This window comes from Neltuma alba, unplaced genomic scaffold, assembly GCF_004799145.2.
Source record: "Neltuma alba isolate B1F8T4 unplaced genomic scaffold, ASM479914v2 tig00011430_pilon, whole genome shotgun sequence".
NCBI classification, from domain to species: Eukaryota; Viridiplantae; Streptophyta; class Magnoliopsida; order Fabales; family Fabaceae; genus Neltuma; species Neltuma alba.
Window position 1 is genome coordinate 162,166 of NW_021636113.1, and position 27,037 is coordinate 189,202.

A 27,037-nucleotide genomic window follows, 5' to 3' on the forward strand; every position below is an offset into this window, starting at 1 on the left:
TACTTTATTTTTAATTAAGTCCCTGAATTTTTTATTCTTTATTTTATAAATTCTAATAGTACTATTATATAAACATAAAATAGTATATATTATTTAATATTAGTTTATAAACAATAATATTCTAAAGATATTGAATTATTATAATGATTTTAATTTTTCAGCAAAAAAATTAATTGTTCTAAAAAATTTTCCTGAATTAATTAATTCTATTACTTTTTTATTACATAATTATTAATTTAATTTAATTATTAATATTTTATATTTCAGTATTAATCTATTTAATTAAGCTTATATTTAATTAATAAATAAAAATTAAAACTACATGGACCTGATTAAAAATTTAGTGAAATTATAAGGACTTAATTAAAAGAAAAATAAATACAATGACCTAATTAAAAAAAGGTAAAAGTATAAGGACCTGATAAAAAGAAAAAAAACTATAGGGACCTAATTCAAAATTCGTTGAAACTATAAGAACTTGCGGATTAATTAACCCAAATTAAAATAATATGAAACAATACACGTATTTGGCGTGAATAAGATTTAAATGGGACTTGGACCTGGTAAAAAAAAAAAAAAAAGGTATGACCATGCTGCTCTGTGAGATAAGCATATAAGGTGAATCTGACATCGTAAGATGTTAAAAAAAAAAATTAATTTTTTTTGTCTTTATAATTTTGACATGCTCAGCATAATTCAATCTCTATTTATGATTTTGACCCAGTTGTAACTCAATTCTTAAATTTTGATTTACTGCAACTTGATTCCCATGGTTTTATCTATTTTATAATTTAATCCTCATGTACTAAAAAAATAAAAGACTAAAATATAATTTTGGTCCTTTAATTTTACACAGTATTTTATTTTTATTCTTTAACTTTAAAAAGTAAACTATTAGTCCTCTTTCCTAAAACTATTAACAAAAAATAACGATAGTGAACTCTTGAATGTTGATAAAACATTACTAAATGCTAAAATATTAAGTTTAACTTTTAAAACAACCACTTTTGTTACAAAATTCATCATTTAAAATTAACAATTTTAAAGTTAAAGACCTAAAGTATACTTTTTAAAGTTAAAAGACTACGTTGAAACCTTACATAAAATTAAACGATTAAATGTATGCTATAGCCAAAATAAAATTATATATATAATAAAAAGAGAGACTAAATTATCAAATGGGTAAAACTATGAAGGTTGAGTTGTAACGAGTTAAATTTTAGGAGCTAAGTTATAATTAAATTAAAATGATAAGAACTGAGTTATAGCAAGTTAAAGTGTAAGGACTGACTTATAAGCGAAATAAAACTATACAGATCTGAAAATTAATTATCCCAAAACTTAAAGCAGCAGGCCAAGCATTGTTACTCTTCGGTGTTATTCCTAGGTTGTCCCCCGCTATTTGTGTGCGTGCGTGTGTGCGTGTTTTTTTCCCCCCAATCTCTACGTCAAAGGGAAACAAGCAGGTCTCATGGCCGTCGCCGATCTCTTGCTTTCCAGATAGCCTGCTCTTTTCACTTATTCCCTCCATTATTTCGCTCCAACAATATCTCCGACAAGATTGTTTAACTGCTTAGATTTAACCAGACCAGATAAAATGCACAGCACCAGGAAGGAGAAATACACTATGTGAATGCCAATAGTTCGTGGCAAGAAAGTTGATGCGGCTTTCTCCTTCGTCTAGTGAGTTCTTCAAGGAGCTCCTCCAGTACACTCAGCTGAAACACCTCCATAAAGGTCGAGCTTTGCATGCTCGCATCATCAAAAGCGTTTCGCCTTCTTGTATTTTCCTCGAAAATAGCCTCGTCAATTTCTATGCCAAGTGTGGTCACCTTCCGAAGGCCAAGGTTGTTTTCGACAACATCCGTGACAAGGATGTCGTCTCGTGGAATTGCCTCATCAATGGGTACTCTCAACAGGGACCCTCTGGCTCTTCCTTCGTCATGGAACTCTTTCGGTGTATGATTGCAGAGAATACCTCCCCCAACGCCCACACTTTCTCTGGTGTCTTTACTGCGGCCTCCAATTTGCCTGACATTTCTGGTGGCCGGCAAGCGCACACGGTCGCTATCAAAACGGCAAGCTTTTATGATGTTTTTGTCGGGAGTTCGCTTCTTAATATGTATTGCAAAACGCGTTTTGTTGACGAAGCTCGTAAGTTGTTTGATAGAATGCCTGAAAGGAACCCAGTTTCTTGGGCTACAATGATTTCTGGGTATGCTACGCAAGAGATGGCTGAAGAGGCTCTGGAGCTTTTTGAATGCATGCGTTGTGAAACAGAGGGCGAGAACGAGTTCGTGATTACTAGTGCCCTAAGTGCTCTGACAATTCCTGAACTTGTGGACACGGGTAGGCAGATTCATTCTCTCGCCGCTAAGAACGGGCTGTTGTCAATTACCTCTGTGGGAAATGCTCTTGTAACGATGTATGCTAAATGTGGGAGCTTGGATGATGCACTCAAGACATTTTACTTGTCTGGGAATAAAAATTCGATCACATGGTCGGCAATGATTACTGGTTATGCACAAAGAGGGGATTCAGATAAGGCGGTGAAGTTGTTTCATAATATGCATCTCTCCGGAGTCGTGCCTAGTGAATTTACTCTTGTCGGGGTTATCAACGCTTGCAGTGATCTTGGTACTCTTGTAGAAGGAAAGCAGATGCATGGTTATGCGTTGAGGTTAGGTTATGAATCACACATGTATGTTTTGACAGCTTTAGTGGACATGTATGCAAAATGTGGCAGCATAGCCGATGCTCGCAAGGGCTTTGATTATCTACGGCAACCTGACATTGTTCTCTGGACTTCTATCATAACAGGGTATGCACAGAATGGGGATAGTGAAGGTGCTTTGAATCTGTACGGCAAAATGCAAATGGAAGGAATCATTCCCAATGAACTTACTATGGCAAGTGTCCTAAAAGCCTGTTCTAGCCTAGCTGCTTTAGATCAGGGAATGCAAATTCATGGGCGGATTGTAAAGTATGGTTTCAGCTTGGAAATCCCAATTGGAAGTGCTCTTTCTGCCATGTATGCAAAATGTGGAAGTATGGATGAAGGGTACCGTGTTTTTCGTAGGATGCCTACTAGGGATGTAATTTCATGGAATGCAATGATATCTGGACTTTCTCAAAATGGTTATGGCAGTGAAGCCTTGGAGTTGTTTGAGGAGATGCGGTTGGAGGGCACAAAACCAGACCATGTCACATTTGTGAATCTTCTCTCTGCTTGTAGTCATATGGGACTAGTGGAGCATGGTTGGAATTATTTCAAGATGATGTATGATGAATTCAGCATTGTTCCCACAGTCGAGCATTATGCATGCATGGTTGATATCTTGAGCCGTGCTGGTAAACTGAATGAGGCAAAAGAGTTCATTGAATCAGCAAAGATTGATCATGGTTTTTGTTTGTGGCGCATATTACTGGGGGCCTGCAAGAACTATCGTAAGTATGATCTCGGTGCCTATGCTGGAGAAAAACTAATGGAGTTGGGCTCGCCTGAATCATCCGCATATGTTTTGTTATCAAGTATTTATACAGCCTTGGGCAAGTGGGAAGATGTAGAGCGTGTAAGACGGATGATGAAAGCCCGAGGGGTGACTAAAGAGCCTGGTTGTAGCTGGATTGAGTTAAAGAGTTTAGTTCATGTGTTTGTTGTTGGGGACCAAATGCATCCACAAATTGATGAGATACGATCAGGGTTACGTTTATTGACCAAATTGATGAAAGACGAAGGATATCAACCTTGTCTGGATCCATTGCCTGTCAGTGCTAGCGATGATTTGGAAGGTATTATGTATGAATGTTTCAATTTTTTGGTTCTCAGCTTTTCTAATAATCAATCAAATAATTTTTATTCTGTTGGATGAACCTTAGAAGTACAATCTCTTAAAGAAGAGATGACTTTATTTATGATTGAGAATGAACTCTTGTTCTTAAAATATATCAGTTGTCCTGTTAAGTGAGGCTGTTCCTCTCTCTTCTTTGTTCAGTTGATTATTTCTTCTTCTTCTCCTTCTTTTCTTCTCAGTGACTGTATTGAAACAAATGCATTGTATTTATGGACATGCATCTTGTTGCCTTTAGGCTTGTCGGTACCATTTGTTTGGCTTTTTTTAAGGAGATATACTGCTTGACTGAAATGTTCTCTTATATCTTAAGAAATACTACTATATATTTCCTTTTGTATTCACTAGCATGTTTTTTTTTTGGGTTTATGAAGATCAAGAAGGCAGCCTAGGCGTACGAATGGCAGGTTTTGTGGCTAGTAACAACATTGGGAAAGATTATATGCTCATGCAAAATGTAAGATTATTTTTCTATGACCCTTTGTATCAATTCATTGATGAACATTATTGTGAGCAGGTGGTTTTTCAAAATACTTTTCACGAAGATGATGTTTTTTTGTATCTATTTTTCTTTTATCTTCAATAGGATCTATACTACAATTGATTTCTCTTCCTCTCAGGCATAGAAATTGATTTCTTCACGTTAAAGAGTAGATGTCACCAAGCTCACTCCACTTGAAGCATTTAGAAATTGTCTTTTCTATGCCATTCTACCTCATTTGGTAACTTGTATTTCTCTTCTCCTTTTGTGAATCACTCAACTTATGAATGATATATTCCTTTTCAGGATCTTCTCTCTCTCGCTTAGTGCTTTGGACTTTGTAGTATTGAAGTTTTACTGGGACGGTGGGCTATAAATACAGAGGCCAACCAAACTAAGAAATTCTTCAATATACGTGGTTTCTGAAATTTTGCAGATCAAAGCGCTTATAGATAGACACTGAGCATATCTTGGGCCCTCTGTGACTTCCTTAGATGTCTATCTATTATAGTCTTAGGTCATTTACTCTCATAAACTGGGCCTACTCAATAATCCATAACATGTGCCAGCAACTGGTTTAGTTGTGAGATTGATTCCTAGGCATATAGTGGCAAGAAGATTCATACTGAGGTCATTCTTTTTGGACAACCTGCTACAATGTTGTACTCATCCGAATCCTGATATTAGAGTATATTAGTCCAAATTTTCAACATTCATTCTTGTAAATGTAAAGAGTGTATTCAGAGGAAAACAGAGTGAAAAGAATTGATCCACATACACAATCATATATTCTTGTGTTATTATCTTTGAATACATAAATGCTCGAATATAGAATGGTTGCATTAACTTCATAAATGAAAAGAATATTATTGACATGTAATTCTTTTATAATAAGTGTATATTTTTAAAAATTGATGCTTATGTGTGGTTTTTATTTTATCTTACATATTTTTTTAATATATATTATGAGTGAGAATTATTGAAGTAATCTCAAGTTCTGTCGCATTCTAATTTTATTAGAGATGCCAAGGACTGCACTGGTCAAATCTATATATCCATTGTTTTCAATTAAATATTGTACTCTTATTATTCTGAATAACATTTTTTTATACTTTAATTAATAATAAATATTTTACGAGAAGGCTACATAAAATTTGGAAAGCCAGCTGGCCAGGAATAAAATGGGCCGTAAAAGTAATAAATTTGATCCAGCAATTTTGTTACTAAGTGAAATGAAAAGAATTGTTGATTTAGACAATTTGGCTGGGGAAAGGGGGGACAATTCAGATTTTCAGAAGCTCAAACAGGATCAGCAGGTGAGTGGAAAACTGGACATGTATTCAACTAATTCATATTAATCCTTTCGATTTTTATTTTTTTTTTAAAATCATATTCATACTGGGGAATTGAAATGGCAAGTTATTTTTCAGAGGCAACTTGGATTGTCACATTACAAAGAGAAATTTTCCCTGAAATATTTTTTAGACGAAGTATTTAATAGTTGATGAAGTAATTTTTTTAGATAAAGTATCAAATACTCTAAAGTATTTTATGGTTTATTCAAATTTTTAAAATATTTTTTTAGGTGCATCAAATACCTTAATTTAAGGTTTAAAGTATAGGATATTTAGAGTGTTGAACATACTAACAAAATATTTTAAAATACTGGTTAAATCATAAAATACTTTAAGTACTAGACACATCTAAAAAATATTTTAAAATAAAAAATGAACCACTAACTACTTTAAAGTATTCGACGCACTTGGGAAAAAAATACTCTAAAGTAATGGCTTAACCCCTAAAATCATTTTAGAGAACTTGATAAATACTACCTGCGGTCCTTAATATAAAAATTAATTTGATATTCAATTTGATTCTAAATATAAGATTTCAACTCACTTTATCTTTCATATTTAGTTATTTATTTTAAAATAGTCTTTCTTGATAGTTGCATATGTTAAAAGTTTCATTAAATGATAGTTCTTGCTAATATACATGATTAGCAAGGATATTTTAAGAAAAATAACAATTATTTATTACAAATAACTAACTGAACAAATTTTTTTTTAACCTATTCAAATTAATTAACTAATTCTTATATTAAAGATTGAGAAATTACCATGGGATGAGTTTCAACAACAACCAAAAAAAGGGGGGGTCACTATCAATCAATGAGATGACAAGCATTCTTAATTGGAATATGTTAAAAAAAAAAAAAGTAAAGCAGCCCAAGAAGAGAAGATAGAAACAGCCCAATTCCAACATTTGCAATTTGCATGACAAAATGCAGATTTTAGGCCCAAATCAGAGGGAGACAGTGGGAGCGCGGGACGTGCGTGGGTGCGGACTGAAAAATGGAGCGTGAAGTTCGCAGTAGCAATTCCTACCGTGAACGGAGATGTTGAGGGTTTAAGCGCCACCGCCTCCCTCTTGCTTTCCGCTTCCTTTTCAAATTATCTTTGGTTCTCTTCCTGGTAAGACTTCTAGGCAGCTTCCCTTCCCTCTATTCTATATGACTTTCATAAGTTGTCATAGATTTCAGCACTCTCAAGTCTCACTTACTCTGTTGTTTGGAAATTGCATTTTATGATTATTATTTTCCTTTTCCTGGGGCGGTTCTCGGACCATTGTTCATCATATGAATGTGGCTGACAATTGATGGATCTTGCCCAGCTCTATTTCAGTTGAAATGTCTCGGCATCTTTTGTGTTGTTTCGATTTTAAGTCAATTGCTCAAGTCTTTCCTTCTTTCTCAACCGTTTTAGAAATTATATAACAACTGTGGAGAACTGTTCTAATATTTTTCAGCTAAATTACTTAGGCGGGTGAATTTTTCTTGGGCCCCGCTTTTGATTTGCTGATGTGCTTCTTGGATTTTGCTTCTATTTTTTGAGGTAGTATTGTCAATGGGATGCATTATAGTTTGCTACTGACCTTGTTGGATAACCTTTGTGCCTATTCATTTTTGTGCGTTCAGCTTATCTCAGAGCTTTGATTAATTTTGTATAGCTTCGATCAGAAGAAACATGCTTATCCATTTTGAAAACCTTTTATAAGTTTTTACTTCTTCCAAGTTCTGATGAATGTTAAAAGCTGACAAATTGTATTTGACGATATCTTTACTTCTTATGAATGACTTTTCAACCTAGTGTAAGGCTTTTCTTAATATATATATATGTGTGTGTGTATATATAATTTTCAAAATTATTGATTAGCTGTGGCATCAAGATAATATCATTGGATTGGCCATGGATTAAACTGGTGGCCGGGCCAGTGACCACTTAATTTGATCTGATTCCAGGTTGTTGATCATTGTCTTATACAAGCCATATTCTTATCACTTCTAAAATATGGAAAACTCAGATACAAAGGTGACAAGTTCATCACCACCACCATTGCTGCCACCAGTAGTCAGAGAAGAGCCAGAGCTGAAAAAACTTAAAATGTCTACCACCACTTCTGATGATGAAGAATGCACAACTACAACTGGGACTAAGAAAAGATACAAGCGCCGCAAAATTGCCATTTTTTTTGCTTACTGTGGTGTTGGCTATCAAGGCATGCAGAAAAATCCTGGCGCCAAGACAATTGAAGGTGACCTAGAAGAAGCGTTATTTGTGTCTGGAGCTGTCCCTGAGCAGGATCGCGGAATTCCTAAAAGGTATGACTGGGCTCGCTCTGCTCGAACTGATAAAGGTGTTAGTGCTGTTGGTCAGGTTGTCTCAGGACGTTTTTATATTGATCCGCCTGGTCTTGTTGACCGCCTTAATTCAAACCTTTCTCCTCAGATACGAATCTTTGGTTACAAGCGTGTCACAGCATCTTTTAATGCCAAGAAGTTCTGTGATCGGAGGAGGTATGTCTATCTCATTCCTGTGTTTGCTCTTGATCCGAGTTCACATCGTGACAGAGAGAGTGTGTTAGCTAGTGTGGGGTCTGAAAATGAGCTTGTTAAATGTGTTGATTGTTCTGAGAGGGGTCGTAAGGTGCCTGGCTTGGTTGGTAAGCACAATACAGGATTAGAAGCTATGGATACTTGCATTTCATCCGAAGAAAATCCTGCTCCTAACTCCGGAGTCGCAGAGGATTTTGGGGTTTCTTTGAACGAAACTGATGTTGATCATTTAAATAAGAAATCCAGTAGTGAGGGTGAGATTCCAGCGGAGAGTTTGAATTCTGAACTTGAGTCTGTCGTTCCTTCTCATTGTGAGGTCGCTCACATGAATGGTGGATCAATGGACGATTCAAGCTTTGTTGGCAAAGAAAATGTCAATGAAGAGGAGGAGACTATAAAGGGCAGTGGATTCTGTTATGGTGAGAAGGAGCGGGAGAGGTTTAATAGGATTTTGAAGTATTATGTAGGGACTCATAATTTTCATAACTTCACCACGAGAACAAAAGCTGAGGACCCTGCTGCTAAGCGTTTCATAATTTCATTCGACGCTAACACCGTTGTCACAGTTGAGGGCATTGAATTTGTGAAGTGTGAGGTTGTGGGACAGAGCTTCATGCTTCATCAGATACGGAAGATGATGGGTCTTGCTGTAGCAATTATGAGAAACTGTGCGCCAGAGTCACTTGTTGAGAAAGCTTTGCAGAAGTAAGTACCGTCCTGTAGTTTTTATTAGCTTCAATTAATCATATTCATGGACAGTATTAAGTTTTCATATTTTTTACTGCAGGGATGTTAACATTAATGTGCCTACTGCTCCAGAGGTTGGTTTATACTTGGATGAGTGCTTCTTTGCATCATATAACCATAAATGGAAAGATAGTCACGAAGAATTGTCAATGAAAGCATATGAGAAAGAAGCTGAAGATTTCAAGATGAAGTATATATATTCTCACATTGCTTCCACAGAGAAGAAGGATGGAGCTGTAGCTCTCTGGTTGCATTCTCTAAACCATAGAAATTATCCAGATCTGCGAATTGTCAATGAGGAAGGCGTTACTGATAACAAGAGAGATGAACCGGAAGTTATCAGCTAATGAACTATTTTTCCATAGTACAATTAGAACTCTTGATTCATTATTGATCTGTGCCTATTTATTTTTCCCCCTGTTACCTTTGGCAAGATAGGCTTCTCTTAAACTGGTTGAGAGAGTTCAGACTGATTTTACATAAAAAAACTACAATCTTCCCTAGATGTGGACTGCTTCTTTGTTTATCATTCGGTAGGACTTTCTTTCCTTGCTGTATTCTTAATTTTTCCTTTATTAGCCAATAGGATTTTACTTGCCTATGTCTCTTCGAACATGATTTGGCTTATATGATTTGTGAATGTTGTATCATCCTGTTTGGCTGAGCGGTTAAACGTCCACAACTTACTGTTTTTTTTTTTAAAACCAAAGGCATGTTTGAAAAATTTATGGTGTTTCGGTTAGCAATGTAGCAACCTGACTTTTACAGGAAAAGCTATAATAAGTTATAAGTAAAATTTAGCTGCTTATGACTTATAGTTTGTGGCTTATTGTTTTTAAAATATGAAGAGAGAAAATTTTAAGAAATTTATTACTTTCTTTGGTTCTTATAAGCTTCAGATAACTAATTTACGGATAATAAAAAAATAGTTAAAATTAGTTGAAAGTAATAAATAAGTGAGAAATATATTTTTATTTTTAAATATGTCTTTATAATAAATGATAAAAAATAAAAAATATATATGAGATTAGTAGGAGTGTATAAATAATTTAAAATTACTATATTATGTAAATTGATAATTTTTTATTTTTAATTGTTTAATACAAGTCATACTCATTTTGATAATTTTACAAACTATAATTATTTATTTAATTATAATCCAAACAACTTACTTTCATAAACAAACTTATTTATAAAAATCAATCCAAATTAAAATCATGTTACCCAATCTAACTTTTCTAAAAATTAGATTGAAAATAAGATTTTTTTTTTCAACTGCCAATCCAAATGGGTCTCATGTCATCTTTTCCAATTAGATCTCCCACATGTAGAATCTACCACACACAGGCACACACGTATCATGAGAAATAGAAGTGTGGTCACAAATGAGAAATGGTAGTCTCTACGGTGTTTATCTCTCTTTTTATAGACTTACTAAACTACTGAGCTCAAGGTGGCCTATCAACCTTCAATAGTATACTATTTTTGACTAAATGTAAAACTTATTTTGTAGTTACACTACATTTAGGATTGAAAAAGTATTTAAGTTTTTGAAATTTTGATTCACTAATAACTTAGTTCTTGAAATTTGGTCTTTCGAATTTACCATCATTTTGGTTTTGGTTCCTCAAATTTCTTTTTATTTAAAATATTAATCCCTATAATCCAATAAAAATTTAGACTATTTTACCCCTTGAGGGACTGAAACCTATGGTTTGAAACTTAAAGGATTAAAACCAAAATGAAAGCAAACTTGAGGAACCAAAGATTATATTAACCCTTGTTCTTATCATCCATAACTTATCATGAGTGAGTTGATGTGGCTTTCAACTCAACTCTACGTAGTTTTTACATAAAATAAAAGCAGTAAGATTAAATTGAGTTTCCTTCACCACCCGCGAGAGCTGCAAGTGGAATTGGCATAAGACGCTGTTAGCTTCAAGTTGAAGAATAAATGCAAAGGAAGGAACATGATGGTAAGGATTAAAAAGTTCAAGAATGAAATTACAGGAAGTCAAAATTTAAAAATTAAATTATAATAGGGTTAAAACGATAAAAATAAAATTTTTTATCATGTATGTTTTCTTTTGTTACGTACATGTATTTTTCTATTAAAATCTCTGTAATTGGCCTCACCGTTAGTATCTTTTATGTGTTAGAAAGAAGGGGTGATAAACTCTAATCCCTTTTTCCCCCACCCATTATGATGCCCTTCCTGAGCCCAACTTGTTTTTTCGGCTTGAGAAAGGCTACAGCCCGTTCGTTTGGTTCGAAAAGCATTTGGAGGAATCAAAGCGTGAAATAAGAATAAAAATATTTACCAACAGAATTGGGTCTAACAGAAAGAGTTAATCTCCCACAACATGATGAATTAAGATCCGAATTTTTACTGAGAGAGATGTCCACATTTAGTGCCTGACAGTGTCTTAAATAAGATTGTCTCCAATAGGAAGATACCTATGTTTTGACCAAAAAAAATGAAAATATTTCTAATAAAAATTGGTCCAGATAATAAGAAATCCACTGATAACCTTAATATAAAAATCTTATTATTAGTGGATAATTTGTAAATATTTCTGTAAAGTGTTTTTTAAATCTAGATCTAAATTTTTTTAACAAAAAAACGAAAATATTGAGAGACAATAATTTATAAAAAAATGAATTAATAAAATTAATTATAAGCCCAATAAAACGCAATCTCGTCCGGGCGAAGAAGCAGATCCATTTTTCTGCTTCGAGAAAAAATCATTCCGTGCTTTCGAATTTGCCGTCGGACGCCGTCCGCCGTTGTTAACGCTAGTTGTTCTCCGTCGTAACATAGGTCCGCCTATGACTGCTGATACGTTATCCGGTGTGATCTGCATTTCGTGATTAATTTGGTAGCTGGATCCGCTCCAAAATTTCAGTATTTGTTATACTGGGTGAGTTGGGATTAAAACTTGCTCACCCCAGTGTGAAGCCATACGATGATCGGAGCTGGAAAGATCAAGCAGTATAGTAATGTCCTGGAAAAGCCCCTCAACAAGGGCAAGCAAGAGGTTCTTTGTCCTCTTCAATCTACTATTTTTTAATTTTTTTTGGGTCTGTCCTGCCCTTTAAATTCTCTGGACAATACATTGATTGCTATCGACGCGCCTTGCTTGGCATATAGAATAATAACCCTTTTCTCCCCCTCTTGCCTTATTGAGATCTCATTCTCTGGGGCATTCTGCTTCTGTTCAACCTGTCTGCTGTCCTGGAAAGAGGGAATTTAAGCATCAATTGACCATGCTGAACTCAAAATACGAATAGTTGTTTGGATAATTTTATTGGCATGTGAAGTCCGTTGGGTCTATTTCTATATTAGTTATATGTAGTTTTGATGTTAGTGCAGGTTAGTTTGAGTGCGTTTGCGTTCTTGTTCTCAGAGCTTGTGCAGTACAATCAAACACAGGTCGACAATATTGCTGAGTTAGAACGAAGGTGATTGCTCTGTGTTAGTACATTCTTTCTTTGTCCATTCTGACGGGATCAATGAAGATAAAGAAACGTGAAGAATATTCTTTTTGTTTTTTTTTTTGGGGTTAATTTCCCTGTATGATTCTTAATTGGAATCACTAAATTTGCTTTATCTTATGGTTGTGGAAAGCAGGTCACTCCATTGATAAGGATGATCTCTTCCCTGGTTTTAGCTTTAACTAATGATTAACGCAATATTATGCCTTGTATGATATTATCATAATCGGTCATCCTCTACTTTATTTGCAATTAATGGAGCATGAATAGGAAAAAGATCGAACACCATATGAAGCATAGGATGGAATTAGGCTTCTAACCATACAGTTGATGACTTAGTGTGATATAACAATTGACTCTAATGTCATGCAATTTATTTTGAACATCACAATTAAATGCACCAGACTGGAGGATGCTGGATATGCTGTTGGGGCTCGAGTTCTGGAACTGCTTTGCCATAGAGAAAAGGTATGATGGCTTTTGGAAACTCTTGAATAAAGTTTCATTTCTTCATCTAAATGTATTACAGTAATGATTCAAGTATCTAGCGAATTAGAGCATAACCCAATATTTAGACATTAGGATAAACTAGAAATATGGCTGTCATATGATCCCCTTTTCTAATCGATTTAACACGCATAATGGTCTATTTGGATTTATTGTCGAATACATGTTATATAAAGCTGTTCATTTAATACCTTTATCTCTTTTAAAATGCATAATACTGAGGTCACAGCCTTGGACATGTAAGGGATCCAGTTTGATCATGATTTTCTAATGAATTTGAATGTGTAAGGAAATGGAAAAAGGAATTTGGTGCAATCTTGAATTTTGATGGTTGTGATGACCATCAGTTATGGGATCATTTGTCCTGATGAATCTGGTGTTTTAGCAGCTAATTAGATACCAAATGGTGTTAAACTTGGGTTAAAATCAATCAGTAACTTTATGTTGGCGAGTTTGTTAATTATAATAAAACCTGGGATTATTTTTTATTATGATTAACTACTATGAACCTTGGTAAACTGACAAGTTTAGTGGTAAAATGCCTATCAACATTTTGGCGTTGAATTCTCCAACATGGTAATCTTCATGTTGAATCTCTAGTCTGTTAGAAGTACTTTCCCTAATGACTTTTCTTCTCCTTTATGAGCCTTCTCTATCCCTTAGTCTCATTAACTTTCTCCTCCAAAAATGAGGGAATATGTTCAGAGTCATAATCTTGTAAACATTGCACTGCTTCTAATATCAATTTTGATTTAATAATGTGGATGGGAAAATATTGGATCTTTTTATTAACCGTTTATATGTTAAAACCTTGACACCTTATGTTGGTTTTGGGCTGGGCATAGGGCACAGGCTGGAATGGTCTGTACTTTTGCTTTGCATGAATCACTGATGTAATGGTACTTTTCTGATTCCTTAGGGAAACAGGAGGGAGACAAGATTATTAGGTATTCTGTCTTTTGTACACAGCACAGTGTGGAAGGTATTGTTTGGAAAGGTGAGTTCCTTTATCCTTTTTAACTTTTTCTTCCCCCTTCTTCACCCCAAGAGCAAGCAGTTCCTTCCGATGGACACGAAATGCTAATTTTTGTTGCTATGATATGGTCATTGCAGTTGTGAGGGCATGTGGTTGAGTTTTACATTAATTGTCAGTCGTCAATCTGTCATGTTTATACAGGAATTGTTAACACATTGACACCATATTGCTTTGTGAAAAATGTCTCTGCTTCATAGGCTGTCATTATCTATATGGGCTTGCTCTTTTGATTGTGCCTTTCGATTCGTCCACTTATTCGTTGGAAGATCAGGTATAAGAGACTGGAAAGACATTCAAAACATTGGAAGCAAGTGAAACATTATACTGTTGTTCACTTATACGTGATTACCACTGCCCTTCACATGTGCTTGTGTAAAAAATGGGAGGCATAAGCTAATGACTCGTACATTTCTTGTATGTTTTCACTATACATATATATGTATGTATGTATATTCATTTTTCCACGGATTATACGAGGTCCTCATACATTAGCTCAACTGCTTGGCTGGTCCCTTAGTTGTTGCATTTGCCATTGGAATAGGTAGCGGACTCACTGGAGAAAGGCACTGAACATGAAGATGAATACATGATCAGTGAAAAGGAGCTCCTTGTAAACAGGTAAAAGATTTTTCACTCTCAACAACTTAATTTACAATTACACATAACCAGATGTTGTGTACATAAATTCATAGCAAGGTCTAGTTCTGTCTCTACTTTCTAGATTCATTTCTATTCCAAAGGACATGGGAACTTTCAATTGTGGAGCATTTGTCGCTGGAATAGTACGAGTAAGTACCTTCATGGCTTCATCCATCAATTGACTAGTTGATTGCTAGAGCCTAATGGAGGGTCCAAATCTAGTCACTGTTCTGATTCTGTTTTGTTCTTCTCAACAAAGGGCGTTTTGGATGGCTCTGGATTTCCAGCGGTTGTTACTGCTCATTTTGTGCCCATGGAAGGCCAACAACGACCACGCACTACTATCTTGATAAAGTTTGCTGAAGAGGTAGAATCCCACTGATTTTGATTCGTATCCTGTTGTGCCTCAATCTTGAGAAATTCTCAAGGAACACATGTTGCAATATTCTCAATGATTAGTGCTGTATTTGCTGACGTGAGACCCTCATGTTGGATTGCAAATTGTTGAAGTTAAATACTGACCATTGCATGCACCTTTATATTGTACTTGAATTTGCCCATCCATCTATACAAAACAATACTCTAGATTATGCAATATTTGTTGACTTTGTGGGGGTTTCTATGATCCAGGTACTACGTAGAGAAGCCCGACTAGGCTGATGATGTTCATACGATGAATTCACAACTGAGATGCTTGTGTTTTTTTACCCGAGTTCAAAAGATCTGGACTTTTGACCTCTGCTTGGCTCAGTAAAAGAGGACGTTCTCACAAGCCTGATTTATCTCTGTCCTCTGAACTCTTGTTTTTCTTCTTGTTTGTTTCATGTGTGTGCAATTAAAGGGCTGCCTTGAAGGCAGAATCGCTTAGTGAATTTAAATGATAACGTTAAAGACAAAATGGGCAGGTAAAAATGTATCTTTGATGATTTAACTTACGCAGAGTTTTAGTTGGCTATGAAGTTTTTTTCCCCCTCCCAGTTATCTTTAACATCATCAGTCTTAGATGAATACCCGTGTCAATTAATGTTATTAAAAAAAAACAAAATTTAATATGCAAGTATTTTAGATATTTTGTTAATATTTAAAATTTTAATATCGGCATTTTTTGAATGAAATTACTGGAGAAAGAAATGTGAACTTCAAGGAGAAAGAAATATCTTGATAAATTGATTTAGATGATTAAATTCTTTTTTTATAAAAAAATTAATTGCATCCATTTTTTTTCTTTTCTTATCTTTTTGGCCAAATCACCTACCTGATAATGACATATGACAATAAAATCCCATAAATATAAAAAATCAAGAGATTTTAATTATGGATCAATTTGCCAATTGATAGATTACTTATTTGAGATGACTTTTGTGATTTAACTAATTCAATTTTAATTTAAATTAAATTTATTTAAATCTGGGTGACAGAATTATCCTTTGCAAATTGCACCATCCAAAATGTGACATCAAATCACACAACTCAAAATGCAATGCATTGTATAACCTATGAGGGTCAGATTATCATGCGCATTTATAGAAATAATGACAACGGGTTTTTTTATACCTCATCTCTCCCCAGAAACGTAATTAATACTCCTCCGGTCCTAATTATAAGACCCAATTGACTTATTTGAGGAGATTAAGGAAGTAAGTTAAGTTGGTTATTTATAATAAATAAGTGTTGTCATTCCTAAAATATCCTTGCTAATTAAGTATATTGGCTAAAACTATCATTATTAGAAGGATTATCTTGGGAAAAAATGCATAAATATAAGAGACAAAATGGATTGGGTCTTATAATTAGGACCAAATAAAAAGTCAAATTGGGTCTTATAATAAGGACCGGAGGAGTATTATTTTACATTAATACTACTTCATTCTCCCCCCCAAAAAAATATTTTAACATATCAATCTTAGATTGTAAGAAATCAATTTGATAAAAATACTAAACAAATAACTATTTGTAAAATAAAAAATAAAATTAAGGAGAAGGAAAAAATTTTAAACTCGTCAAAACTTTTTAGTCAAAATTTAAGGATTTAGTGTTATGAAGAGTAAATTAATAAATAAAAGTATCTTCATGTAAATTTTAATTAAAAAAAGTATGTTAGAATATTCTTAACAAAATATGCTAATTAACTTCACCATACGATGAAGCGTTTCCTTTTTTTGGATACAACTTTGGAATGTTGGCCTCTCTCTACCAAGGGAACTAAAATATATATATATATATAAAATAAATCTTAAAATGTTATTATTGAGATTTTTTTAAAGTGTGTTTGGTATGTTGATGGAATTGATATATGAATTTTATTCAACTTACATATTTATATTACAAAAAGATTAAAACACCCATAACATTAAAAAAAATTCTCCGACAACAGACAACTAGATGAAGCATCATCTAGAATTGAAGAACCCATTGAAAAGCATCAGTACCGCAATCTGAAAAATCAAAACTGAATGATCATCATATTATCAAAAGCATAAAAACCAAAAAATCATGGTCTTTTGCTATCACCATCTGTTTTTCCATCTCTCTCTCTCTCTCTTTTCCTTTCTTCTTCATCATCGTCATCTACTTCTTCCCCTTCAAATACCAATATAAAATATATTATTAAAAAAATCACAATCAGAAAAACAGACACACATCAAAGCCCCCAAGACCTCAATCATGGCACCGTCGCTGACGGAGCAGCGGAACTCTGGCATAGGCTAATTGAGTCCACACATCTCACGTCGACAACGAAGCGATGTCGGCAGAGGGGGAAAAAGAGACGATCTTCGCTGGTGGTTACAAGAAGGAAGACAAAGGAGATGCACAAACCAAAGCAATTTCACCTATGAACTACTAGAGGACGTCTCCAGCACGGGTGATAAGGGGGAAGAGGGTTTGGTAAGGTAATCATGATACAAGAGGGTCGCCGGTCAGTTCCATCATACCAAACAGAGCATAGGTTCTTGTCCTGCGGCCCGATTGTTCCATGTAACTATGATAATGAGTCGAAGCTTTCACTGATGCCATATGAGGTCGCCATTGAGGAAGAATCTGCAATCTTGGAAAAATTTGACCTGAAACTTAGAGTGCTGTTTGTTTGCAGCCGCCAAGTGATAAATGCAAGAGGATTCCAAAGTAACAATTTCTTCACGTCATTTCTGAAAGCAGAATCAAGCACACTCGTCCGGATTTGAGGATTTATGGCCATGAAATTAGCAGGGCAAGTGTTGTTCGCATGAATGCCATCGACTTTGATTACAGTAACCATAAAAAATTGAGGTTTGTCGGAGGAAAAGGAAACTACGACGTTGGACTGGCCAATGAAATCAAGCTCTCTAAGAAGCATAGAATGAGATCAAAGAATCTAAGTTGAGTTAGCTTGCAACCAACAGCTAAGTCGACAGGACCCCACTGACCTGCAACGAACAACTTGGTAGATTTGCAGAGAAGAAAGGATATTTGTACGTCTTCGTGGCTTTCCAACTCTGATAGGGAAGAGATTTGGTTACGCTTGCAGGGAACAGAGATGGAGAAGCATTCACTGAGAACAGAGAGAAAGAGCCTTGGGACATGCACTGAGCATGCAACTTCAGTTGCTTTGAAAGAGGAATTTTTGAAAGCGGATCGAGTTTTGGGCCAAATAACAATGACAACGTAAAACTTTTACACTCCCCATGGCGACTAGTGAAAAACAACGGTGACTTGAGTTCTCGAGGACGAGGAAGGCTTGCAAATAGATACTATGAATGCGTTGGCAAATACTTGTGAACAGAGATTAGCGGGGACATCTTCTGGTTCTACAAGTTTATCTTATGGTTAATGAATATCAACAACCAAGAAGGCTTGTGTTCTCAAGTATGTTCTTTCTTATGTAGGGCTTGAATCGATTCAAAGCATGATTTTGGTTCCGTCAATTTTGTATCCTCAGCTTGGTTTCACTTTTTTTTTTACTCATTCTTATCGTATTCCAAGATTCTATCATATTTTTCCTCTTCATCTTCATCGATGTTCTTCAATTGACCATTACTTCTGTGTTGGATTTATCGTTCTGTTCTGGGTCTTCCGCGTCATGTTTGGCAACACAGTCACTTTCAGCGATTCTGTTCTTGTCGTGAAGCGCATCTACAATTGTTGTGCCCTTGACCATGGCTCGTCGTTCTTCTTCATTTGCTGTGGTTTCATCAATGAAATTCTTGCTGATCATGCATGCAGGGACCCTTGCTTCTGCGAATTCGTCTATGGACTCTTCGTCAACAGTAAAAGTGAGTTTTGAATTCTCACCAAATTATTCTACAATTCTCTCGTCCTTGGTATTGTCCCCTTGCGTCTTCCGTCCATGTCTTTCATGAATGTCTACAAGGCAAATGGCAAAGGGGAGGCTGCTTGGGTCAAAGCATCGGACCACCTATTGAATCTCTGGCTTAAGTCCGTTGATGGCAGTGGACTGTGGGAGATGCGTAAATGGTAAGAGAGCTCCAAATTGGTTTGCGTAATCCTTCACAGCGAAGACATGCTTCAGTGCTCCTAACTCTATGAAGGCGCTAAAGATCATTTTCTCAGCGAAATTGTATTTAAAATTAGTTAGAACCAAAATCTAAAGATCATAAATTGAGGAAATATTGAAATTGTTACCAAAAATAATAATATTCTGGTAGAGTTGTTAAATTATATTATATCAAAAGATTAAATTATTTTTCCGGAGAAAATAATTTTTTTTTCAATATCTGCTTAAGGTATAAACAAAATAAGATTTATTTTAAAAAATAATTAGAAGATCTGTATTTAAAATTAGTTAGAACCAAAACTATTAATCCAAAATTTGATAACATTATTAAATGCCAATGTTAATAATATAATAAGAGAAAAAAAAAAGACCAATTCCAATAAATTGATCCAGCCGAGATGTGCGCAATACAAAATAAATGCATTCAATGAATTAGTAAAAAAAACAATCACAATAAATTAAGGAATAGTATAAAACAAATATGCTAATTAACTTCACCATATGAAACGTTTCCTTTTTTTGGATACAATTTTGGAATGTTGGCCCCTCTCTTCCAAGGGAACTAAACTTTCGACATAGTCAAAAGCATAAATATTAGGTCTAAAATCGGGTTGAAACCTATGTATGTGTTGATTTTGAAGATTATAAGAAATCAATCTACCACAAGATTCTTCAATCAGAATCTCATTATCCCTCCAAGACCCTATGATGGAGGGAGACACAGAAAGGGGTCCGATCTCAAATCTATTAGTCCAACTACTCTCAACACCATACTCATTCATCACCCAAATCCTAGATCTTTTAGTATTCCGATCATATTCAGCAACAGCAAGACTCTCATCAATTACAAAGACTCCGTGTCGAAGAAAAGAATTACTTGCATGCTCAAAGGGCAACTTGATGATCTCAAACACCTCTTTGCTAAAATCAAAACTCAAAATAAAGTCTTTTGTCATCTCATGCTGGTCACAGACATACCAGTGATAAATCCCGTTCAAATAAGACTTGCAATCATAAAAATAATTCCCGAAATCTGGGACAACAACATCTAGGACTCTCCAAGAATTGGTACTAAGATTATAAACTTCGGCTAGACGTACTCCTAGTTCCAGCAGAGGGCTATCTGAAACTTGAACAAGCTTGTAATTTTTTGAGATGGGATCAAACCCAAACCAAACATGAAAAAATCTATGCCTTTTGGTAGAAGGCATGGCGACTTTGGAATAAACTTGACTTCTTTCGTTGTTGGGTTCCAGAGAATTAAGTCACCCCTAGTCCGAGTATTTTCTCTATCAAGGACACTGACCACATGCTGACAAAATATCCCATGGCCATCACAATGACCATAAAACCTCTGATGTCGGTATCGCCTGCGAGGGAGAGGTTCCATGGGGTGGAGACAACAATAAGAAGGTTGGTGCTTAGAGTTAGAAATCAGGGATACGCAGGGCACCCGATTGACACCCTCCACACTGCAGAGAAGCTTGAGGCGGCGACTCTTGCTGATAGATCTGGACCGTTCAAGATGTTTGGCAATAAAAGAACGGTCAGTGATGAGAGTGTACCAGGATTTGGCTACACGTTTGAATCTGAGCAGCGATTTTGCTGGCAGCCTCACAATGATCTCTTCCATGAGACCTTCAGGAAGAACATTATCGCTCAGCATTTTTCTTGTTTTTATGGGAGAGTTATTCTCTTGAGGCAATTCGGTCCTTGTATATATAGGCGCTCAAATAATTATAAGGATTAATTTTCTAATTGATGATAAATTTTATTCGGTAAGATAACTGATTGAAAATCTATGAATATGAGATTCCTTTTACGATGGTAGATTACTCAATTTCAATTTAAATTAAATTTATTTATTTCCTTATTTACATGTGGATAATAGATAGATTGATCACGCACATCATTAGTTAGATAAAATTAACTATTAACTATTTTAAACAATTAAAATTTGGTTTGAATGAAATGAGTCAGCATTCATATACCTGATATTGTAAATCACATATAATAAAATAGTTTAAACATTTTATTTTTCCAACCTAAAATTAATCAATTATTCAGCATTAGTTATGGTCTTTTGGATAGATTTAAAGCTTGCTGAGACAATAGGAAAACCCATTAAAAAATATAAATTGAATTAAATAATTGAATTCTTGTTTTTAATTTCATTTTGATTTTGATTTTATTTTTTTTATTTTTCTACAGGAGATTTGAAATAAAATATCATGAAAAGGAGACTTATTTAAGATAATGGCTTTAAAAGATTATTATTGTTAGATATTTTTTCCTCATCAGCGTGGCTTTTCTAAAATATATTCCTAACCTGAATATTCATAATTTCATGTGATCATTTGATTTTCTCTGTTTTTTTTTTTCCCTTTGAAGAAGAAAACCTTCTTAAAAATTTGTAAAATCATTCAAGCTCATCCATATAAATGGTCAAGCGGGAGATTCTGCAAATACTTTCGTTGGCATTAACAGTTAGATAATTCTTTTTCTTTTTCTTTTTGAGTAAACAGATTGAAAGAAGCAAGTTTCTTTCATTTCCCATTGCCTTCAGCCTTCCTCTTTTATGTTTCTGAATAGATAGATTGTGTAGTTCCATTCTCACGATCCTACTAAGAAACATAACAGATTGGCAAACTAATGTTTGCCTTCTACATATAATTTTCTGATGTGTTTGGATAAAGAACTCTTTCAAGATGATCAGTGCCCCTCATCAATGAATTAATAAAAAGGTTACAAAAACTTAAGAAGAGCATAAAAATAAAATATACTGTACATCATCATCATATTTTGATGTGTTTCCTTTTCTTTGGATCAGAAATTTTGCTGTGTTTCCTCGTCTCTGTCAAAGGAACCAAACTTGGGACATAGTCAAAACCACAAATCGCTGGGAGAATATTAGCTTGAAGCCTACCTATGTGTCGAGTTCGAAGATTATTATAAGAAATCAATTGTCTGCCATGTTCCCGAATAAGGATCTCATTACGCCCCCAAGAATTTAAGATGGAGGCAAACTTTGGAAGCGTTCAACGTCAAATTTGTTAGTCCAACTACTCTCAACACCATACTCTTTCATCACCCAAATCTTAGATTTCCGAGTCTCCCAGTCATGTTGAAGAATAGCAAGACTCTCATCAAGCACAAAAACATTGTGTCCACAGTAATAAGAATCAGTAGCAGAGGGCAATTGGATCGTCCCAAACACCTCTCTGGTAAAGTCAAAGCTCAGAATAAAGTTCTTTCTGATTCCAGACGGGTCATAAATATACCAGTGATAAACACCATTCAAATAAGTCTTACAATCTTCGACATAGAAATCAAAAGCTGCTGGGACAACAACATCTAGCATCCTCCAAGAATTAGTACTGAGATTATATACTTCAACCAGACGTACTCCTCCCTCCAAAGGAGGATGGGAAACTTGAACAACCTTGTAATCCTTTGTAATGGGATCAAACCCAAATCCAAACATGTTAGAAAATATGGCTTTGGGTTGACATTGGGGTAGCGGAATAAGCTTATCCTCTTTTGTGGTTGGGTTCCAAAGAATTAAGTTACCCTCATCCCCATCATCGTGATCTACGTTTTCATTGACATCGGTGGGGTCCAAGACATGGAGACAAAAAATTCCATTGCATTGACCATAGAATGTACAATATAGCCTGGGGAGAGGCTCTAAATACTGGGGCACACAATAAGGTTGGTCTTTAGAAATTAGGGTTATGTAGGGTGGCCTATCCACACGGTAGCCATAGAAGATAAGCTTACGGCTGCGGCCATTGGTGATAGATTTGGACCGTTCAAGATGTTTGGCAATAAAAGAAGGGTCAGTGATGAGGGCATACCAGGATTTGGCTACACATTTGAACCGAAGCAAGGATTTTACAGGCAGTCTCACCATGATCTCCCCCATGAGATCTTCAGGAACATTGCAGCATTTTTCTTGTTTTTTATGGACAAAAAATCTTTTTGAGGCGATTTGGTCCTTGTGTATGTAAGCACTCAAATCATAAGGACTAATTTGCTAATTGATTATAAATTTTATTTGGTGAGATAATTGATTTCAAATCTATGAGATGACTTTTAGGATCGTAAATTGCTCAATTTTAATTTAATTTAAGTTTATTTATTTCTTTAGTTACATCATGAGCTTCTTTTTTTTTAACAGATGCATAACAGCTAGATAACATTGACTATTAACTATTTTAAATAATTAAAATTTGGTTTGAATTAAATTATTCCGCATTTCTAATATACTTGATATTGTAAATAGTTTAGACTTTTTTTTTCCAAACTAAAAACCTAAAATTAATCAGTTATTTATCATTACTTATGTATAGATTTATAGTTGTTGAAACAATCGCAAAACCCATTAGATAATATAAATCGAATTAAATGATTAAATAATTCTCGTTTCTCCCCCCCCCCCCCAACCCAACCTGCATCCATTGTCCCCCCGGGGCCCAAATCCCCTCCCTCATACGAGATAATAATGAAATCGCCTACATTATACTAATTAAGGATCAATTTGCCAATTGATAGGTTTTATTTAGCGAGATAATAATAAAATTCCATAAATTGTGGCTTTTACGATTTTTAAATAACTTAATTTTAATTGAAATTAAAATTTATTTAAATATAGGTAACATAATTATTCTATACAAATTGCACAATCCAAGGAGCCACATCAAATCACACAACTGGAAATGCAGTGCACACGTACAGACTTGTGTTTGTCCCGGTGGCTCAGGTTATCATACGCATATATGGAAACATTGTCATTGGAACCTTCGTTTTTATACCTCCTTCTACAAATTAAATAAAAAAGTAATTATTAATATTAATAAAAAAAATCAACATTGTGAATAAATCCTATTTGATGATAATATATAGATAAAGCTGACATATTGTTTTAATTTTTATAACAATGTTTTGGTGTGTAGCTTAGAAACAAGGAAGTGATTTTGAAAAATTATAACTTCTTACTACCTAAGATTTAGTACTCAAATTTCAACTGATTAAACCGACAATTTATATGTTGGAAGAAATATTAGGATACATTTTTTAAAATAAAATACACAATAAAAGCTCAGTCTAACGATCAGTTTTTCATCTCTTGCAGTCTTGCTCTTTCCTCTTTAGCTGATCTGCCAAGAAAAGATGGTGTACAATGATATATAATTATGACTCCATACCACTCAAAATTTCAACTAGTTACTCAGGGGCAACTATAATTTCTCATGTTTTGGCCAAAATATGAATATCCTTTATTGTTCTGTTAGTAATTCTAATGTCTTGATTCCCTTGCAAGGTGACAAAGTGAGGAGATGAAATGCATAGAAGACATGGCTGCGACCATGTCAGTACGAGTCGATTTTGCTTTGGTATCTTCTAGTGGATCATATCACAATAACCTTATTGCTGCTTTTCAGAAGATCGTTATTGAATAACCAACAGCTCATTAAGTTAATTCAAGCTCCACCTCAAATAGATCTGCGATTCGGGCTTCTAGTCAATCCCACCTCCAGAATAGTGATGCAACTGGCGACGCCAAGTGAAATTGGACATAATCAATCTACTTTGCCATTGTTAGCCTCGATGTAGCATCCAGCCGTAGGCAATACCACATTATTTTGTTTTGAGCGTGATTGGAAGTAAGGCTATTCTGGAATATGATTCCTTCTTTAGTCACTGAGCTCGATTTTGGTAGTAATTTATATATCAAATAGTGAACATAGAGATTTATTGATTGCTGCCGCCATCTAAAGATAAAATTGATGAGACAGAAAGAATTTAGAATTTTGATTGAGGCGGATTTTATGAGGTTATTGATTTGTACAGGTTATGCTTTGGCCTTGATTTTTTTTATTTTGAAATTTTCTGATGGGTTACAATGTGATATGTGGTTGAAGCAAAGCTGTTGACATTTTAGTACTAAAAAGAAGAACATTGAATATTGAAAGAGAAAAGAAAAAAAGTTTACCGTCATTTCATTTGGTGAATTGATTGTGGTTATTTGCTCTCTGAAACTTTCTCCCCACTTTAATTGAAATGCACGTTGTTTTTTTCATGAGTTATAATTAAATAATTCTTTTTAGTAGAATCATCAAAATAACTTTGCCTAGACTTATAAGTTAAAAAAATAGCAACTAAGACATTATAATAGTAAAGTCATCTATTAAATAAATAAGGGGTTAATTAAGAATGAAGAGTCTTGAGTGTCTATTTTCTATTTATAAGAAATGTTCATGCAAGTTTTTAACAACACCAAACACCAACTCATGTATGTGAGGGAGAACTTGGAGGACGGGAGGCCTTCCACTTGTGTGTTGTTGTTGTTATTGAAAGGCTCAACTTTATCCTATCCTCATTGTGTTGCCAAGAATTTATAAACTATTTTATTTACAAATTATGAATAATACAGTTTGTGTTTTGCATGCGTGTGTCATGAATTAAATTAGAACTATCTCAGCACAATAAAATAATAAGTATATATTTAATATTTAATTCTGTTGTCACAACTCGAAGCATGTGAAAATGCATTTGAATTATATTGTTAAGCAAAATTGATAGTAAACAAACGGCAAAGGTAGAGAAAGTGGGGAAGAAAGCCGAAACAATTGGCCCAAAGAGAAGGTCATATAAATTGGACCCTTCTCTGTGTTTTTTTAAGACGAAAAGAATCCTAAAGATTCTATCTAATTATATTTTGGCCGTATTTCTCTAAAGCTTGATGTTAAACATAGGAAGAAATTGGTTGCCAAAATACTTGTGTCCTACCCACATATTTTTTAAACAAAAAACTAGTTTTTTTCATTTTTAAAATGGTATTTTTTTTATAATACTACTTTCGATCCTTAATATAAGAGTCAATTTGATTTTTAATTTAGTCTTAAATATAAACTCGTAATCTACATTATCTCTCATTTTTATCTATTTTTTTCTAAAGTAGTTATTGTAGTAGTTGTATATGTTAAATATTATACGAAATAGTAGTTCTGACTAATATATATTATTAATAAGGATATTATAGGAAATTCAACTCATATTTGTTACAAATAACTAATTTAACAAATTTTTTTAATCTATTCAAATTAATCAACTAGCTTTTATATTGATAACTGAAAGTAGTAATTTGCTGGATTTCGTACCACTTTTCCATTATTTTTTATGTTGATTTTGTTATTTTGTTGTTTTTTTAATTTTTCTAAAGGAGATTTGAAATAAAATATCATAAAAAGGAGAGCTTCAAAAGATGATTATTGTTAAACTTTCTTCCTTATTAGCATGGCTTTTCTAAAATATATTCCTAACCTGAATATTCTTAATTTCATATGATCATTTGATTTTCTCTGAAGAAGAAAACCTTCTTAAAAATTTGTACAATCATTCAAGCTCATCCATATAAATGGCCAAGGGGGAGACCTTGCAAATACTTTCGTTGACATTAATAGATTGGGTAATTCTTTTTCTCGAGTACACAGATTGAAAGAAGCAAGTCTCTTTTATTCAGTAGTCCTATTGACTTTCTCTTGATTCTATTCAGAAAAATAAAAGAGGAAGACATAGAACTACTGAATGAAAAAGACTTGCTTCGTTTCTCTCTCTCTCTCTCTGGCCATCGTCTCTTTCTATCTTTTGGTTTAAATTTCAACTTCTATCCAGATGGTGAAATTCGATGATCCAAAAACTAAATATGGTGTGATTTGGAGGAATCAAGTTGGTGTTAGGTTTTGAGACTAGCATCTTCCTTATCTTCTAACCAACCAAAAATGGTAATAAGTTATCTTGTTAATTTGGTTTTTGAAATCAGCTCAGTTTCTCTTCGTTCATGGAACGAGACTGGGAAAGGAAGCCATAGCCATGTGGTGTTAGGTTTCAT

At 34.4% G+C, this 27,037-nt stretch overlaps 4 protein-coding genes across 5 annotated transcripts; 3 read left to right on the top strand and 1 right to left on the bottom strand.

Annotated features, from left to right (window-relative positions):
• The first annotated feature begins 1,573 nt into the window (after positions 1 to 1,573).
• LOC114713530 (pentatricopeptide repeat-containing protein At2g33680-like) lies at positions 1,574 to 4,752 on the top strand. The gene is made up of 3 exons (XM_028898204.1): positions 1,574 to 3,792; positions 4,226 to 4,308; positions 4,639 to 4,752. Exons 1-3 carry the CDS (start codon positions 1,662 to 1,664, stop codon positions 4,657 to 4,659), a joined length of 2,235 nt encoding a protein of 744 aa, XP_028754037.1. The 5' UTR covers positions 1,574 to 1,661; the 3' UTR covers positions 4,660 to 4,752.
• A 1,930-nt stretch (positions 4,753 to 6,682) lies between these two features.
• LOC114713531 (tRNA pseudouridine synthase A) lies at positions 6,683 to 9,477 on the top strand. Of its 2 annotated transcripts, none has more exons than XM_028898205.1 (3): positions 6,683 to 6,806; positions 7,634 to 8,932; positions 9,015 to 9,477. In XM_028898205.1, exons 2-3 carry the CDS (start codon positions 7,683 to 7,685, stop codon positions 9,319 to 9,321), a joined length of 1,557 nt encoding a protein of 518 aa, XP_028754038.1. In that variant the 5' UTR covers positions 6,683 to 6,806; positions 7,634 to 7,682; the 3' UTR covers positions 9,322 to 9,477. The 2 variants fall into 2 exon arrangements, with proteins under 2 accessions (XP_028754038.1, XP_028754039.1); XM_028898206.1 differs by having other exon boundaries at positions 6,685 to 6,806; positions 7,696 to 8,932.
• A 2,213-nt stretch (positions 9,478 to 11,690) lies between these two features.
• Positions 11,691 to 15,639, top strand: LOC114713532 (trafficking protein particle complex subunit 5). The gene is made up of 8 exons (XM_028898207.1): positions 11,691 to 12,012; positions 12,348 to 12,436; positions 12,874 to 12,937; positions 13,896 to 13,973; positions 14,554 to 14,630; positions 14,734 to 14,800; positions 14,911 to 15,018; positions 15,282 to 15,639. The coding sequence occupies exons 1-8, from the start codon at positions 11,941 to 11,943 to the stop codon at positions 15,309 to 15,311; spliced, it is 585 nt and encodes a 194-aa protein (XP_028754040.1). The 5' UTR covers positions 11,691 to 11,940; the 3' UTR covers positions 15,312 to 15,639.
• A 6,514-nt stretch (positions 15,640 to 22,153) lies between these two features.
• On the bottom strand, positions 22,154 to 23,068 carry LOC114713517 (F-box/kelch-repeat protein At3g23880-like). The gene has a single exon (XM_028898190.1). It carries the CDS (start codon positions 23,066 to 23,068, stop codon positions 22,154 to 22,156), a length of 915 nt encoding a protein of 304 aa, XP_028754023.1.
• Between the last annotated feature and the right edge of the window lie 3,969 nt (positions 23,069 to 27,037).

Excerpts from the sequence above, each read along its gene's own strand:
- LOC114713530 (XM_028898204.1), top strand. The coding sequence starts at position 1,662 with ATGCGGCTTTCTCCTTCGTCTAGTGAGTTCTTCAAGGAGCTCCTCCAG. Across the intron at positions 3,793-4,225 it reads TGCTAGCGATGATTTGGAAG|ATCAAGAAGGCAGCCTAGGC; the intron begins GTATTATGTATG and ends GGGTTTATGAAG. Across the intron at positions 4,309-4,638 it reads ATTATATGCTCATGCAAAAT|GATCTTCTCTCTCTCGCTTA; the intron begins GTAAGATTATTT and ends ATTCCTTTTCAG.
- LOC114713531 (XM_028898205.1), top strand. The coding sequence starts at position 7,683 with ATGGAAAACTCAGATACAAAGGTGACAAGTTCATCACCACCACCATTG. Across the intron at positions 8,933-9,014 it reads GTTGAGAAAGCTTTGCAGAA|GGATGTTAACATTAATGTGC; the intron begins GTAAGTACCGTC and ends TTTTTACTGCAG.
- LOC114713532 (XM_028898207.1), top strand. The coding sequence starts at position 11,941 with ATGATCGGAGCTGGAAAGATCAAGCAGTATAGTAATGTCCTGGAAAAG. Across the intron at positions 13,974-14,553 it reads GGAAGGTATTGTTTGGAAAG|GTAGCGGACTCACTGGAGAA; the intron begins GTGAGTTCCTTT and ends CCATTGGAATAG. Across the intron at positions 14,801-14,910 it reads TTGTCGCTGGAATAGTACGA|GGCGTTTTGGATGGCTCTGG; the intron begins GTAAGTACCTTC and ends TTCTCAACAAAG.
- LOC114713517 (XM_028898190.1), bottom strand. The coding sequence starts at position 23,068 with ATGGGGGAGATCATGGTGAGACTGCCTGTAAAATCCTTGCTTCGGTTC.